We start from the raw sequence: 17,061 nt of genomic DNA on the forward strand, positions 1-17,061 counted from the left end.
GGCACCGATCAATCCCTCTGGGCTGACAAGCGGCATTCTTACATTCTTGCAGCCGGATCCCCACCGTGATGGTGTTGGGAGAAAGAAACTCTAGATGCCCTGAAATGCCTTTGCGCCGAGAATATACGTGAAGATGTCTGGATGCACACTGACACACACACATGCTCCCACCCGGGCCCTTTTCTGGGCACACGGGCACATTCCACCAGTGTCATCAAAGCACAAGACCCATCACCATCCTAAGATGAGGCTGCAGTCTCTCACTTGGGTGGGTTACATGCCACGTGGTCCAGCGGCCAAGGAAACTATCTCAGGTCTCTCCAGAGAAGCCCGACTCAGAAGTCACGGGGGACCGGGAGAACTGTTTGCCTGTGTGGCATTCCAAAAGAAAAGACGCAGCCGTCCACCCGTGAGCCTTTGCTCCCGGGTCCTTATATCCTGGGGAGGAAATGAGTAACGGTCATGAGCGGGGACACCTTGCTGCCCCGCTTTACCCGTCCGTATTTGCTCAGCGCGATGTAGGTCCCTCGGTACAAGTCTGACTCGTAGGCATTGTAGTTGTTGGGCAGGAGGGTTTCTCTGAACTTGCATTCCTCTTGGAAGCTGGGCTGCAGAGGCAAGGGACAGACAGCGGAGACTCAGTAATGAGGGAGGAGCATTGAAAATGCTAGCAGAGCCACGCAGGGTAGACCCCTCTGCCTGGGTCCCCTCCCTGCCCTGTGTAAGACAGCCGCGGGGAGGGGAGAGGAAGGGGTCTGAGCCACCTGCCCTTGGAGGACAGAGTCGTGAAAGGTTAGAATGGGAAGAAACGTCAGAACTCTCCTGGTTCAGCCTCCCTGCACCCCCTTCATGATGAAACCAAGAACAGGACACAGTCTTGTGGGGAGGGACGGAGCCTTCCGGGAGAAAATGTCTTCCGTTCAGAAAAAGGACCAGGGAAGACTACAATAAGCTTGTGTGCGTGTGTGTGTGTGTGTGTGTGTGTTACTAGGGATGGAACCCAGGGGCATTGTACCTCTGAGCTCACCTCCAGCCCTATTTTTTAGTTTATTTATTTATTTATTTATTTATTTATTTATTTATTTATTTATTTTTGCGGGTCTGGATATGGAAGCCAGGGGCATTCAACCTCTGAGCTACAGCCCCTGCCCTATTTTTTAGTCTATTTATTTATTTATTATGTATTTATTTTTGCGGGTCTGGATATGGAACCCAGGGGCATTCAAACTCTGAGCTACAGCCCCTGCCCTATTTTTTATTCTTTTTTTATTTTGAAACTGGGTCTCACTGAGTTGCAGAGGGCCTCACTAAGTAGCTGAGGCTGTCTGCGAACCACGATCTTCTGGTCTCCACCTCCCGAATGCTGGGATTACAAGTGTGCGCCATCACGTCTGGCCTTACGATAAGCTTTTTGCAGTCCAGTGGACTAGGATGGATACAGGAATTTTATTCAATGACTTTGTTTTGTTTGGGTACTGGGGATTGAAGCCAGGGTTGTTCTACTTCCAAGATACGTCCTCAATCCTTTAAAAAAAATTTTTTTTTTTAAATTTTGAATTCTCTTAATCCTAGAATTTGGGAGGCTGAGAGAGGAGGATCAGAGTTCACAGACAGCCTCAGCTACTTAGTGAGGCCCTTTGCAACTCAGTGAGACCCTGTTTCATAATAAAGAATAAAAAGTAGGGCTGAGCCGGGCGTGGTGGTGCACGCTTGTAGTCCCCGCGTTTGGGGGCAGAGACAGGAGGATCGCGCAGGTTCGAAGCCAGCCGCACTGGCTTAAGAGACCCTGTTTACAAATAAAAATAATAAAAAAAATGTGTCTGGAAGTGTAGCCTGGAGGTAGAAGTGTTTTCAGGAACTCCAGTGCCACCAAAAATAAATAAATAAATAAATAAATAATAAAATAAAAAATAAAAAATAGGGCTGGGGGTATAACTCAGAGGTAGAATGCCCCTGGGTTCCATCCCTAGTACTGCAAAAATAAATAAATAAATAAATAAATAAATAAATAAATAAATAAAATCTGAACTCTCACTAAGTTGCTGGAATTCTTGCTAGGTTGCTGAGGCAGCCTCTACCCTGTGATCCTCCTATCTCAGCCTTCCGAGTACTGGGATTACAGGCATGCGGCGCCTCCATGCCCAGCTTTGGTGGCTTTTGAACTTCCTGGCTGTGTGCGCTTGGGCAGGCTCCTCCCCTCTCCGTCTCACTTTCCTCTTCTGTACATCGTGTGGGTGAGGTTTTGACTTGGAGCCTAGAAGGTGTCTGGTGCCTCTTAGATGTTCATTGTTCTCTAGGGCCATCCAGGAACAGAGCCAGTCAGGAGCAGCGTTTTTTACAGGGTGAAGAACCTGATCCCCGATGTGACAGGTGGTGCCAATAGTAAATGCCGCCCCAGCTAATTTGGTCGAGGACTGCGTATGGCCCACCTGCTCAGCTGATTGAGCAGGTGGGCTTGTTGGGCTTCCTGTCACACACCAACAAGTTTATTCCCAATAAATCACCGAAGACCTTCATTCTCCCTATGAAAGAAGTCACTCTCCTCTCCAGCCTGCTTGGGTTGCTGCTTAGGGGAGTGCATAGAGATGCCTGCGCTATTGAGGGGTCTAGAGGAAGAAAGAGCGAAGTGGAGGCCAGGAGACCAGGTCTAGACTTTAAGAGAAACAAAGAATGCAATCCAAACACATGGGCGGGGTATAATATCTGCCTCCTTCCTGCTAAAGGAGGCCATCCACCTGCTATAAAAACAAAAGCGGGAAAAATAAAAAACCACTCAGCTGGGTGCAGTGGAGGGCTCCTGTAATCCCAGTATTTTGGAGGCTGAGGCAGGAGGATTGCACGTTTGAAGCGAGGCTCAGCAACTTAGTGAGATCTTGTTCCAAAATAAAGAATAAAAGGGGCTGGGGTGTAGCTCAGGGGCAGAATGCACCTGGGTTTGATCCCTGATGCAAAAACCAAAACAAAACAAAGCTAGCCGGGCATGGTGGCACACACTTGTAATCCCCGCGCTTGGGAGGCGGAGACAGGAGGATCGCGCAGGTTCGAAGCCAGCCGCGCTGGCGTAAGAGACCCTGTTTCCAAATAAAAAGTATAAAGTAGGTCTGGGAGTGTAGCCCGGAGGTAGAAGGGCTTCCAGGAACCCCAGTACCACCAATAATCAAAACAAAACAAAGCAACAACAAAAAGACAGACTCCACAAAACCCCACACTAAATAGCCACCTGGTAGCAGCAGAGGTGGCCTCTGACCTTCTCTAAAGAAATAGCATGAGCACCCTGGCCTCACCAGCCATAGGGGAGGGTGAGCACCCCTTCCTGTTTGGTGTGAAGGGGAGCCAAGAAGCCTGCTCACTGGGGCTGCCAAGACTCTAGAGCCCTCTGGGGCAGACCTCTCAGACAACACTTAAGGAGTAGCCTGGCCTATGGGCACGCTTCTCTTTTCCCAATGGACTCCAAGATCCCTGGGACAAGGGCTGTGTCTAAACTGGATGGTGATATTGATAACTTAATAAGGACCACACTGGAACCCCAGGATACCCAGGCATGAGGGCTCTTTCTCTGTGATAGAAGAGGGAGCCGGGGGCCCATATGGCCAATGGGAACATCTAGAACAGCGCGTCCTGCTCCAAGCACACTGCCGAGGGCAATCTCTCCTTCCCCCTTTGCTCTTTCTTATATATTGCTCACAAAGAACGTTGCTTGAGATAAATGTGAGACCCTTCGCTGGCTCATTCAGATCACACCGGGAGGTTGGGTTTCCCTTGTTGGAGGTGCTGAGTAAATATTCATGGAATGGAAGATGGAAGGAATGCCCCCCAAGTAGGGAAAATATGCTAATCGAGGCGGGAAGGGTGCATTTGTGCTGGAGCCGTGAGCTCCCACCGACAGAGATCGCTTAGCTGTGGCAACGTGGACAAAGTGTTTCACCTCCTAAACCTTGAGCTCGTGTGTAAAATAGAACAGTGGGAAGAATAATGGCACAGGGTTGGGGTGAGCGTCAGTGCAGATAATGCCTGGAAAGTTCCCGATCCAAGGCCTGGTACACAGCACAATTAAATAATAATAGTATTGCCCTGCGTGGATGTGCACGCTTGTAATCCCCGTGCTTGGGAGGCTGAGACAGGAGGATCGCACAGGTTCGAAGCCAGCCTCAGCTACTTAGTGAGGCTCTCGGCAACTTAGTGAGACCCTGTTTCCAAATAAAATATAAAATAGGTCTGGGAGTGTAGCCTGGAGGTAGAAAGCCCCTGGGTTCCACCCCCAGGACCACACACACACACACACAAATAATAATAGTATTATGACCATTTCTACTATCCTCCAACTAGGTCACCGACTCTTTATATCACAAGCCCTAACAGACTTTTTCTTACTCTGAACCACACCAATCCTGTAGAATTTTCTGGGTTATTGAACAATTTGGCTTTTGAAATATTTTAGCCTTAAAAAATGAAAAATTTTAGCATTCAAAATTTAGAAAATTAAATACACTTCCATTGGTGCATTGCAATTATACATCATAATTAGCTTTGAAGTGATACACACACATTCGCACACAGCGTGTGGTGTGCTGTCCTCTGGATCCCTCCGCATCTCTCTCCTGTCTCCCCTCACGTGTTAGTGACATTGGTCGTGACACCTTCATCTTAACATTATTTGAACTCTTTCTTTCTTTCTTTCTTTCTTTCTTTCTTTCTTTCTTTTTTTTTTTTTTTTGTGGTACTGGGGGTGGAACTCAGAGGCTCTTCGGCCTCCAGACTATACTCCCAGACCTATTTTATATTTTATTTGGAAACAGGGTCTCAGTAAGTTGCTGAGAGCCTCACTAAGTAACTGAGGCTGGCTTCGAACCTGCGCGATCCTCCTGTCTCAGCCTCCCAAGCGCGGGGATTACAAGCGTGCGCCACCACGCCCGGCGGAACTCTTTCTTTTTAAATCCTCCGCTCCCTCCTCCTAACCTCTCTTCCAATCCCCCTCCACTGTTTTACTGGTCTCTTTTCTCATTCACCCGAAGCTCCTTCTGTTTTCTATTTTCCCTCTGGCTTCCACATAGGAGAGAAAACAAATGACCTGGACTTCCCGAGCCGGCTGATCTCATCCAGCAGCAGATTCTCAAGCTCCACCCATCGTCCTGCAAATGACAAATCTTTGTTTTTCTTTATGGATGAGTAAAATTTCCTGGGATGTATAAGACCCCGCCCCACAAGCTCAGGAAATAAAACTGAGAATCAGTAAACGAGAGGGCATCAGTATGTTCTGTGCAGCAAAGGAAATAATTGAGAATCTGAAGAGAGAGATTAAAGAAGAGAGGGAGATCTTTGCCAACTACTCCTCTGGTAAAGGATTAATATCTAGAATGTACACTGGTAAAGAACAAACATGTAGAATATACTAAGAACTTTAAAAACCGAACACCAGAGCCGGGCGCGGTGGAGCACACTTGTAATCCCGGCATTTGGGAGGCTGAGACAGGAGGATCGCGGTTCGCAGACAGCCTCAGCTACTTAGCGAGGCCCTTTGCAACTCAGTGAGACCCGGTTTCAAAAAAAAGAATAAAAAATAGGGCAGGGGGTATAGCTCGGAGGTCGAATGCCCCTGAGTTCCATCCCCAGACCCGCAAAAAAAAAAAAAAAAAAAAAAAATCTTACATAATCCAATACATATAGGGCATTGAACTGAAAAGACACTTCTCAAAAGAAGAAATATGAATGGCCAGTAACTATTTGAACAAGTGTTCAACAGTTTAGCACTGAGGTTATGCAGTTCTTCATGAGGCTGGGACAGCAAGCTTCCACGAGCCAAGCGCAGGGACCATGACGAGGCGGTGGCAGCAGCCCTCACACCTGGCTGGCCATCCCATCCGCAGGCTCTGGGCGTGGGACTCATCACTTGTCCCATAGACTCGGTCACAGGACTGAAGCTGCTGGTGAGCAGAGCTTGGAAGTCCCAGCAGCAGGAGAAGGTGAACTCAGGGTTCATTGTCCAAATTAAACGAGAAATGAACTAATTCAAAGCCTGGTGCGGACCAGTCAGCAAAACACGGTCCAGCTGTCAGTCAAACACCAGCAAGAAGAAATCTAATATGAATACAGAATAAAGGCAAACCTAAATGAATCTGAAGTGGATACACAATAAAAGGGGCCTTTTGAATCGCTGGAGGAAATACTGTTTGGGGTCAGCTGTGACATATCCTATAATAATTTATAATAATAATGCAGTTTGATGTGTGACTTTGTATTCTTTATATTAAAATGAATTCCAAAGGAAGCAAAGATTTATTTATTTATTTATTTATTTATTTATTTATTTATTTTTGTGGTACTGGGGTTCCTGGAAGCCCTTCTACCTCCGGGCTACACTCCCAGACCTATTTTTACATTTTTATTTGGAAACAGGGTCTCCTAAGCCAGCCGGCTGGCTTCGAACCTGCGCGATCCTCCTGTCTCTGCCTCCCAAGCGCGGGGATTACAAGCGTGCGCCACCACGCCCGGCTTGGAAGCAAAGATTTAAACACACACACACACACACACACACACACACACACACACACACAAAACAAAAACAACCATTAAAGCCTAGAAATTGTTTTTGTTGTGTTTTGTTTTATGGTACTGGGAATGGAGCCCAGGGCCTTGCACATGCTCGGCCAACATTCTAGTGCAGAATTCTACCCTCAGCCCTTTAGAAATTTATTTATTTATTTATTTATTGTAGTGCTGGGAATGGAACCCAAGGGCATTCTACCTCCGAGTTACACCCCTAGCCCTATTTTTTATTCTTTATTTTGAAACAAGTTCTCGTTGAGTTGCAAAGGGCCTCACTAAGTAGCTGACGATGGCCTCGAATCTGCAGTCCTCCTGCTCAGCCTCCCAAATGCTGGGATTACAAGCATGCGCCACCATGCCTGGCTGGAAATTTTGTTTTAAAACCAGGTCTTATTAAGTTGCCTGGGCTGGCCTCAAACTTATGATCCTCTTGTTTAAGCCTCCCATATTGCTGGAATTAGAGGTGTCTGCCACCATGCTCAGCCAGAAAAAAGTTGTAATAATCTCAGGATAAGGAAGATCTTTCTAAGCAAGATTTAAAAAAATAGAATCTATTTTCAAAAAAACTAATAATATTGACTTCCATGTGAAAAAATTTTACTTTAAACTAAAAAAATATATATAAATGGCAGAGCCAGGTGTGGTGGCTCATGCCTGTAATCCCAGTAGTTGGGAGGCTGAGACAAGAGGACCACAGATTCAAGGCCAGCTTCAGTAACTTAGTGAGGCTCTCAGCAACCTAGTGAGATATTGCTTCAAAAACAAAATATTTTAAAAGGGCTGGGGGTGTAACTCAGAAGTAAAATGTCTCTAGGTAGGTAGGCCGGGTTGGTGGCGCACGCTTATAATCCCTGCACTTGGGAGGTGGAGACAGGAGGATCGCACAGGTTCGAAGCCAGCCTTGTTGGCTTAAGAGACCCTGTTTCCAAATAAAAATATAAAAATAGGTCTGGGAGTATAGCCCGGAGGTAGAAGGGTTTCCAGGAACCCCAGTACCACCAAAAAAAAAAAAAAATTTAGTAAAGTAGAAAAAAAATGTCTCTAGGTTTAATCCCCAGTAACGAACACACACATATGTATGTATACATATATACACACATATATATTATACATATTCATATATATAGCAAAGTGGATACTTTTTTTAAAGTATACATATGTCGAAGAGACCATTTTGTTACTGTAGTCAGAACCCTTAACTTACTAAAAATACACATTTATGAAAAATAAATTTATAGAAAAGGAGATACAAATAGCATTTAAACAGTAGAAAATATGCCTAATAAGAGAAATGTAAATCATAATAGGTTGATCACTTTTTTTTTGTGGTACTGGGGTTCCTGGAAGCCCTTCTACCTCCGGGCTACACTCCCAGACCTCTTTTTACATTTTTATTTGGAAACAGGGTCTCCTAAGCCAGCGCGCACGGCTGGCTTCGAACCTGCGCGATCCTCCTGTCTCTGCCTCCCAAGCGCGGGGATGACAAGCGTGCACCACCACGCCCGGCTAGGTTGATCACATTTTTAAAGTGTGTCTGATACTACACATTAATTGGCAAGGTATCGAGACAAGGAATGGTGTGTATACTGTCAAAACCTCTATAGAGAGCAGTGTGACAGCACCTCCCAGAATAGAACAAAGAAAGCAGCAGACGGTCAGCACATCTGCTTCTAGGAATATATCTTACTGTTGTACTTCTGGGTGTGCTCAGAAGTAACTGCAGCATTATTTAGAATAGAAGACTCCCAAAAACAAATTTTCTATTAAGAGGGACTTGGTTAGTTTAATTAAGACAGCGCCACACAGTAGAATACTATAAGGCACTAAAAAGTAAAAAAAATAAGAAACATCTCTGTGCAGTGATATGAGATGGTTTCAAAGACACATCACCAAGTAAAGATGGAAGGTTTGAAACCACGCCTGTTGTTTGTCCCTACATGATCTCCCTGCATACACGGCACATGCGTAGTTGATTTCAGGAATGGCCCACCAGGATCTGAAAACAGTGGCTGCCTCTGGGAAGGAACTCTTTGTCTTCAAGACAATCACGGGAGTCAGATGTAGGCTCTCTCGACACTTCTTCTGGAGCGCTAGTTTTTCTTAAATCTAGTCCACATGTTACCTATCCTGTAAGCAAATTATTTAAAGTGGGAAGGAAATTCGGGCTAGAAGATGGGCCGGGAAATGGTGGAAACCTCTTCACCGGGAGCAGGTGGTCTCCCTTGGTGGCCTCAGCCCCTGTCCACCCACCTGCCTTCCCCTGTGTTCTAACTTTGCATGTCCCTGGAGAGGAACCCGCCCGGTCAGTGTCTAGGAGAATTTATTTCTGATCTGGATCATAGTTAAGGGGGAAGGGGGGTTGTGTGTGCTGTGTGCAGACTGCAGAGAGGAAATCAAATTTAGGGTGGAGGGAGTAGGGCAGAGGAAGGAAGAGGTGCTGAACTATTCCGTGGGGATATTGGAGATGGTTTTTTTTTTTTGTGGTACTGGGGTTCCTGGAAGCCCTTCTACCTCCGGGCTATACTCCCAGACCTATTTTTACATTTTTATTTGGAAACAGGGTCTCCTAAGCCAGCGCGCGCTGCTGACTTCGAACCTGCGCGATCCTCCTGTCTCTGCCTCCCAAGCGCGGGGATTACAAGCGTGCGCCACCACGCCCGGCCTGGAGATGTTTCTGTACATCCCACGGGCTAGAATGTGTCCACCAAAGCACCAGCCTTTCCTAAACACCTGGGTTCCCTAAATCATTATCTACATTCCCAGATTGAAACAACCATGGGTTAAAAATATTTGAAAAGAAATGTCATCCATATCGATCATGGACAGACGTTCTCCTTGTGACAGCTACTTACACTGTATTCAGTATTAAAAGTAATCTAGAGATGATTTAAAGGGTACGAGAGGATTGCATGGGTCATACGCACAGGCTACACCATTAGAGGAGGTACATGAGCAGATCTGGATACTCACGGGGATCCTGGAACCAGTTTTTGGGTCTTTGAATGTTCATCTCAGAGCTGGGGATGGAACCCAGGGCCTCACACACGTGTGCTAGGGACATGCTCTGCCTCTGAGCTACACCCCCCAACTACACCCATTGGGTTTTCTTTCTTCAAGTCTCCCTGCATTGTTAAAAGTTTACTGCTTTTTGTGTGTGTGGTAGTTGGGATGGAATACAGGGCCATTCTGTCTCTGAGCAATACCCTCCAGTTCTATTTTATTCTTTTATATTGAAATAGGGTCTCATAAAGTCGCAAAAGGTCTCACTAAGTAGCTGAGGCTGGCTATGAACCTGCGATCCTCCTGTCTCCACCACCCAAGTACTGGGATTCCAAGCGTGCACCACCACGCCTGGCTAAGTTTACTACTTTTATTTCTTTCGATTCTGTCCTTCCTCTAACCTTCCCCAGGACTCCCAGAACTGAAGAGAAAACAGAGACACAGCTAAAGTGTCTCTGTTTAGAACAGCCCTCTGCCTTCTCCTTGCTGGCTCCTGTCGGCCCTGGCTTCTCTGGGGTGCAGGCGCACTGGGGGCCTCTGGAGACAAAGCCTTTACCCTCAACTCCCTGCCAATGCCTGATGGGATTTTCCTATCACCAGAGGATGCTCATGACCCAGCCTCGTAATTCATCTCCATCCTATTCCTCAGCTTTGAGCTCTGGGTTCTCCTGGCTCAGGAATGTTGGCTCCTCAGCTCTGGTGAGAAAAGTACTCCAGCCAACTGAACGCCATGTTAATAAAAGCAGCTACCGTATATTATTACTTGAACAAATGAAAACAATTTCAGCAGATCATATTTCCTGGGCCGGCTGGGCTCAAGCACCAGTGTGGACAATGTTTTAAATTCCACTTGGGTCTAATCAGACTCCTGGGGAACCAAACTCCATGTGAAGAAAAAGAAAGAGAAAAAAAAAAAGCATTTGGCTCTTACTATGAAGAAGGCAAACTGGCAGAGGAATTCCTCTGGGTGTTTCAGGTGAGTTCCCTCTGGCAGAAATGCCCTGTAATGTCCGAAGGAACAAGACATCTAACCACTTATTTATTTATTTATTTATTTATTACTTTTTTATTTTTTGGTGGTACTGGGGGTGGAACCCAGAGGCTTTCTTACCTCTGGGCTACACTCCCAGACCTATTTTATACTTTATTTGAAAACAGGGTCTCAGTAAGTTGCCGAGAGCCTCACTAAGTAGCTGACGCTGGCTTCGAACCTGCGCGATCCTCCTGTCTCAGCCTCCCAAGTGCGGGGATTACAAGCATGCGCCACCACGCCCGGCTAACCACTTGTTTTCAGAAAGCACTAAGTTACTCCCGTCTCTAATGCTCAGTAACCTATAGTGGTGATGGTGATGGTGATGGGCGAGGAGGGATGTCTGTGGAAGGAGATGGAAGATAAAGATAAAATAAAGCGATGCCCTTTTGTTTTTTCGTTTGCAGCTCTTGGCTACTCTTTTTCCTGTCCTTAGCTAAATAAAAGGAAAAAAATATCCTGAGGATCACGATTCCAAGGACAGCCTCAGCTATTTAGTGAGGCCCTTTGCAACTCAGTGAGACCCCGTTTCAAAATAAAGAATAAGAAACAGGGCTGGGGGTGCAGCTCAGAGGTAGAATGCCCCTGGGTTCCATCCCCAGTACTGAGACAAATCTCACTGTCATTTAGGGATGTTGAGAAGTTTCCCTTGCGTATGTGGTTCTTCTTACTCCTGCGAGAGCTCTTTGAGAAGGATGGTGGCTGGCCTGCAATACCGGGTACCCAGCCCATCTCTCTGAACTTCCTTCATTCCGCCCCCTCTGGAACCCTCTGAGAGGTGGGAGTCACAGCTAGCTGAGTGAAGAAAGGTCTTGGTCCCCTGTCCCCCTGGGTAACACCCCAGGTAATCATCAGGAAGCCGCGGTGGCTGGAATCCATCTTGTGCTTTGCAGGTTGCCATTGATTAAAATGATGTCAACATCATCCCTTAAAAGCACAACTGAATTCCTACTCACTTGTTTGTATTTTTCTTTTTTTTTTCTTTTTTATCTTTCTTCTTCCTTTTTTTCTTTTTTTTTCCTTCCTTTTTTCTTTTTTGTGGTTTTGGAGATTGAAAACAGGAGTGTTCTACCTCTGAGCTATACCCCAGCCATATTATATTTTTTAATTTTTAAAAATGGTCTCACTAGGTTACCTCAAGTTAGCCTGTAACTTGCAATCCTCCTGTCTCAGCCTCCCAAGCACTGGAATTACAGGCCTGCATCACTGCACCCAGCCTAGGATGCAGTTTTTTTGTTTGTTTGTGTTTTGGTGGTACTGGGGGTGGAACCCATGGGCTTTTCTACCTCCGGGCTATACTCCCAGACCTATTTTATATTTTATTTGGAAACAGGGTCTCACTAAGTTGCCGAGAGCCTAAGTAGCTGAGGTTGGCTTCGAACCTGTACGATCCTCCTGTCTCAGTGTCCCAAGTATTGGGATTACAAGCATGCGCCACCACGCCCAGCTCTTTGATGACTTTCTTAATTGCTTTTTATTTGGGGACAAGATCTCACTAAATTGCCCATACTGGCCTTGAACTTGCCACCTTCCTGCCTCAGCTTCCTGAATGCGATTACAGCAGGCATTGGCACCCTAGCTGTTTACTTAGAGGGGAACAGAAGGTTTAGAATTCACTAATTTCAGTCTCCGTCTACACAGAAGGCCAAATTCAGAAAAACTGGTAACTTTACCCAAAGTAAGACCAGAGGCTCAGAGGGTAGGTGGGGCCAAGAACCGAACAGGCTGTGCTTTGGCTGCGGACTTCGGGCGCATCATTCACAGAGCCCCACAGTGGCTTGCAGGACTCCCAAAATGAGATGTTGGCCCCCCATACACCTCCCCGGGGGAGGGGTGCGAGATAATGCTTGCCCCTCCCCCAGGGTAGCTATTTCTACTGTCTCTAAGGAGGGCAAGCCAGCTGCCCTAAGGTTCTGTACGGGGAGGCCACTCCTAGGTGGGTTTCTCTGCCTTCATTGATGCCTGGTCCCCATCACCAAAGTTTCTCACCCAGGACAGTCCCCTTCCCCCCAGGAGAAATCCCATTTAGCAGGCAGTAGCAGCTGAGCTTCAGAGCAGGCAGCTCAGGGGGCTTAAAGGGAAATAGTGTGAATGAAATCATCACCCAGCAGGAGTCTTCCTGGCTCCAGGGATCAGTTGGCAATTGTTTTTTTAGACTGTGATAACGGGCCTCTGTGGGGCCAGGAGTGGGGAGACAGGGGTTATTCCGGAGCATCTGGTCAGGTGCCCAGGCTTGGGCACGCCCCACTCTCTGACCCCAGGATCCCGGAGGAGAATCTCTTACCTTGGTCAAGGATGTTTTCTGGTTGTGGGGGCGGGTGTGGCAGAGTGGAGGGGGTGGGTCTTTTCTGGGGAAGTCTCCATAGCTCATCAACCCACTTGATTGCACCTAGAGTCTTGCTGGGTTGTTCCACACTTTAAAGAGATGGCTCCTTTCCCTTTCTGCCTTTGAGGCACTTTCTCTGACTGTTCCTAGCCTCTCCCAGCTGCCCCTACCAGGACCAGGAGGGTTAAAGTGGCAAGTAGATGTATTTACCCTCTATTTGGACCCCTTCTCCCTCTCCACAATTGAATTTCTTTCTGAGTAAAGAGAAAGAAATAATAGTTGGTTTATAAGGGTGGCAAGAGTTTATGTAATCTGGGCCTCCCTCCAACTCCTCTGCATGGAGCCCTATAGCTAACACCCAAATTCCCAGCTTGGGTTTGGGGAGATTCCAGGCACCACACAGGCTGGTGAGGTGGGGCTCTTTGGGGGATTCCTGCCAGTGGGTGCCTGCTCCACCAAAGCCTCTGTTGTCCCCGGGCTGTTTCCTGTCTTCCTGGTCACTTCTCCAGAGAGGGGTGGTAAAAACAGGGTCAGGGGGAATTCTAAATTTCAAGTGATATTTCAATCTCACTGACTCCTCAGCACTTAGGGCTCATGCAACACTGGGATAACATGATTCTTGGCCCTCCAGAAGCCCTTGTGGTCCCCAAGCCTCCTTGTGCCTCAAAAACACCCACGAAGGTTAAAAGCAAAAACAGATTTGTACCTAGAGTCCCAGTTCTATGAATAAGAAGGTACCTGGAAATACATACATATATATGAAAAAAATATATAGATATATGTATTTCATCTATGTTTGCGGCTGACCTCAAGCTGATGATCCTCTGGTCTGAGCCTCCCAACTACTGAGATTGCAGGCATGCTCCACCAATCTCAACTTAGGAATCCAAGGGGTGAGGTGGGGCTCACCACCCCACCTCACCCCTTGGATTTGAACAGATTCAAATCCCACATTTGAACAGATTCTTAGGGTGACATATATACTGTGGGCATCATTGTGCTGGAAAGCCACTGATTTTAGTCCATGTCCCATATTCCCATAAATGACTCTAGGCTTTGAGACATCTGGTCAACCCCACTACTGTTTAAAGGTTTTCTCTGCTGGGGCGAGCCCTCTGGAACCCAGCGCCAACCTCAGATCTTTTGCTCACTCCTTGATCCTCAGTTTGTCCTCCGAGAGGCTGAGAAAAAATAAACCTCCCCACAAATAAACCTGGTATTCTGGGGGGGGGGTGCTCCGAGGTCTTCCTCCCCAGCCCCCTTTTCACTACTCCAAAGAACTCTTCGTTTCCTCAACTTCGTAGGGATGTTTTCCTGACCCATATTTTGGAGTCAACCAAATCATGGGCTGAGAACCCCAGGAATGAGTGGGTCAGAGTAGAGCAGAGGTTTTGGTAAAAGTACTCAGATGTTGACCACTAGACCAAAGTGCCAGAGTTCACCCTCCCCGGGCTGGTCTATGATCCATGGCTGCTCAGGGAAGGGTGGAACCTGGTGCCTGCCAGCCCACAAAGGTTGCCTTTCCAGCCTGTGATATCAGAGACCAGAGGACACAAAACCTTAGACTAAAACTTTAACACACAGATGAAGGTGAGAAAAAGCCTCCATTCTACGCTTCCCAGGGCACTGGAGCTGGGGTATCATCGGGGCAGCATACCCGAACTGAACTCTGAACCACAGGCCAGCTTCTCTGGTCCCCCATTCAGGGAATCAGACCTGACGGTGAGCATGGATGACAGCTGTATGCTAGCTAGAAAGCAGGCTTGCCTCTGACCCGAGAGTTCTCTGAGCTCTGCTTTCTCTAATTGCAAAGGCCCTAGAGATGGGATCGGGAGAATTGCAGTCCAAGGCAGAGGCTGATTAACTGAAGCCGAGGAAGCCTTCGCTTGCAAGGGCTCCTTTCTTGGCCCCTCCCCCTTTTTGTTCATTCCAGACAAAGATTCACTTCTCTGAACAACATTTGCATTATTCTCTTCCATCGTGTAATCTCCAGGCTTTATGCAGCACAGAGCTTCCTCTGGCCTGATGAACTCACCGTTGTGTATAATCTTCCTTTACTGTTCATGCCAATGAAGAGAGCGCTTTTTACTCCAAAGAGGCTCACCACACCTCGCTCCACTGTGGAAATCTCCAGCAGGCCTGACAAGGAGATGGGGGTGGTGTTACCTAAGGTTTGTGCAAATTAGCCTGGGGACCCAAGCCCTTGAATAAAAACTGGGGCATCCACTTCACTCCTCCTCTCCTAGAAGGTCAGACCCTCTACCACCTCTGATCTTGAGCTCTCTGCTTTAGGGAATCCTGCAGCTAGACCTGTTGTATTCTGCCACTATTCCATCCAACATCCAGTTTTGCGAGGAGAGGTTTCACCTCGGAGCTAGGAACAGCAGTGACCATCATGCATCTACTTAAGATTACCTTTGAATCTGGCCTTTCACTGATTCAGTCACCCGAGGTCCTCAAACTTGGGTAAAAACATGAATTTGGAACATTATTATTACATTCGAATACCTGCTCACATGTTTCAACAAACCTCAACCCATCTCATCTGCAGAACGCTGCAGCTACGCGGAGCCGATAGCTTGCCTGGATCCTGCAGCCCCCCCACCTGCCCCTCTTATCTTGGCTGGGAGACTCTCCATGCAGTGACCCCTCAACTTGTAGGATAAGGACCCCGGGGACAGAGGAAGCAGGTTGAAATAAAAAGAAAGATGTGCTTCAGCTGGGAACTTTGCCTTTCCTTCTCAAAGAACAAAAATAAGCTCGTGTCTAATTTGGTCCAAGTGTCCCAACTCTCTCTTCCTACTGCTCCCAGGCTGATGGCTCCCAGTGGTCTTACAAAGCCACAGATGGGCCAGTCATGCTGAAGTAATTAGTGCCACAGGGGCTCCATAGGTGGATGGCTGAGGCCACTGAGATGCTCGATCTCGCACACTGAGCCTGCACCTAGGCAGGTCCAGCTGAGTTATGTAAGCATGATATATCTCCCCCTTTGTAGCAGGTCTCCATTCAGCAGAGCCAGCCCAAGCCCCCACACGTCCCGACTGGCTGCAAGGGGCACTCACTGTAGGGGTTCTCCTCGTGGGTCCCGCTGATCCGGCCGTCGGGGGCCACCTGGAGGTGAAAGCCAATGCCCACGTTGCAGTAGAGCCTCCGCTGGCGCTTGATGCCCACCAAGTAGCCACTCTCCCAGTTCACCCCAGCGATCTCTCCAGCGAGCCCGGCACGAGACCTGGACAGCAGGGTGCCCCAGCCTCTGGAGTCCAGCAGCGTGCTGTTGGCGCGGGTGCCTGCAGGCGAGGGCGCCACCATGCCCACTAGGACGCCCAGCAAGACGAGAGCCCTCAGCGTGCCCTGCACACGTCCTGCTCCCCAGGACATAGTGATGAACAGCCTCTGTCCCAGGGCCATTCACCTTGCCTCTCAGGCACGTGGTCAGAATTAATGGCCCTAAAAATACCGCCCTTCTTGTTTTTCTCCCCTCAGCATGGCGGCGGGGGCTTATTTTTGGAAGGCAGATGAAGGCCGCTGACATGAAACCGAAGCCTGCTTTGGGCACTCGGGCTGAGAGCAGAGGCACCCAGGCTGAGCCGCGGCCGGTAGGGACCATGGCTTAGGGACGCTCTCTAGCTCTCTGCCTGCCTGTCCCCAGGTGATTCTCCTGCATTTGACCTGTCTTTATAGTTCAGCAGCCCTGCCCTCCCTTCTCCCCATCACCACCCTGACGTCAGCCTGTAACATTAACCTGCTCCTGAGCCTGGCTGGCTCCCCAGACCCCCATCACCCGCCCTGCTCCCCCGGGACTCTGGGAGCCACTGTCATTCCAAGTATGAGACAGGAATGAAGTTACCAGGGAGCATCCCCGGGCAGGGGCCCAGGGCAGGGCTGGCTGGGGGCCCCAGGGAGGAGGGAGGCCGAGGCCACCAGGACCCATACCGGGCAGCAGTTCTAGGCCTGGCAGCACCCGCTTCCTTATTTAGCAGGTAAAGAGTAAAGACAGGGATGGCGAGGGCTTGGTGGAGGCGGTGTGGCGGTGTACAAGTGGCTGTCAAGACATCTTCACGGGAAGAGCTCAAGGTTGAGGATGGGCTGACAAGCACAGGGATTGTGGAGACAGGAGGTCGGGTCCACCTTCATTCAGCCAGGGGTGGAAATCCTCATCTCA

The 17,061-nt window shown here is 48.2% G+C and overlaps 1 protein-coding gene across 1 annotated transcript; it reads right to left on the reverse strand.

Moving 5' to 3' along the window:
- Positions 1-431: 431 nt before the first annotated feature.
- On the reverse strand, positions 432-16,307 carry FGF6 (fibroblast growth factor 6; the record flags this gene model as incomplete). The annotated part of the gene is made up of 3 exons (XM_080705753.1): positions 432-608; positions 14,935-15,038; positions 15,962-16,307. 3 exons carry the CDS (start codon positions 16,305-16,307, stop codon positions 432-434), a joined length of 627 nt encoding a protein of 208 aa, XP_080561879.1.
- Between the last annotated feature and the right edge of the window lie 754 nt (positions 16,308-17,061).

This window comes from Muscardinus avellanarius, assembly GCF_963383645.1.
Source record: "Muscardinus avellanarius genome assembly, chromosome: 11".
Lineage (NCBI taxonomy): Eukaryota > Metazoa > Chordata > Mammalia > Rodentia > Gliridae > Muscardinus > Muscardinus avellanarius.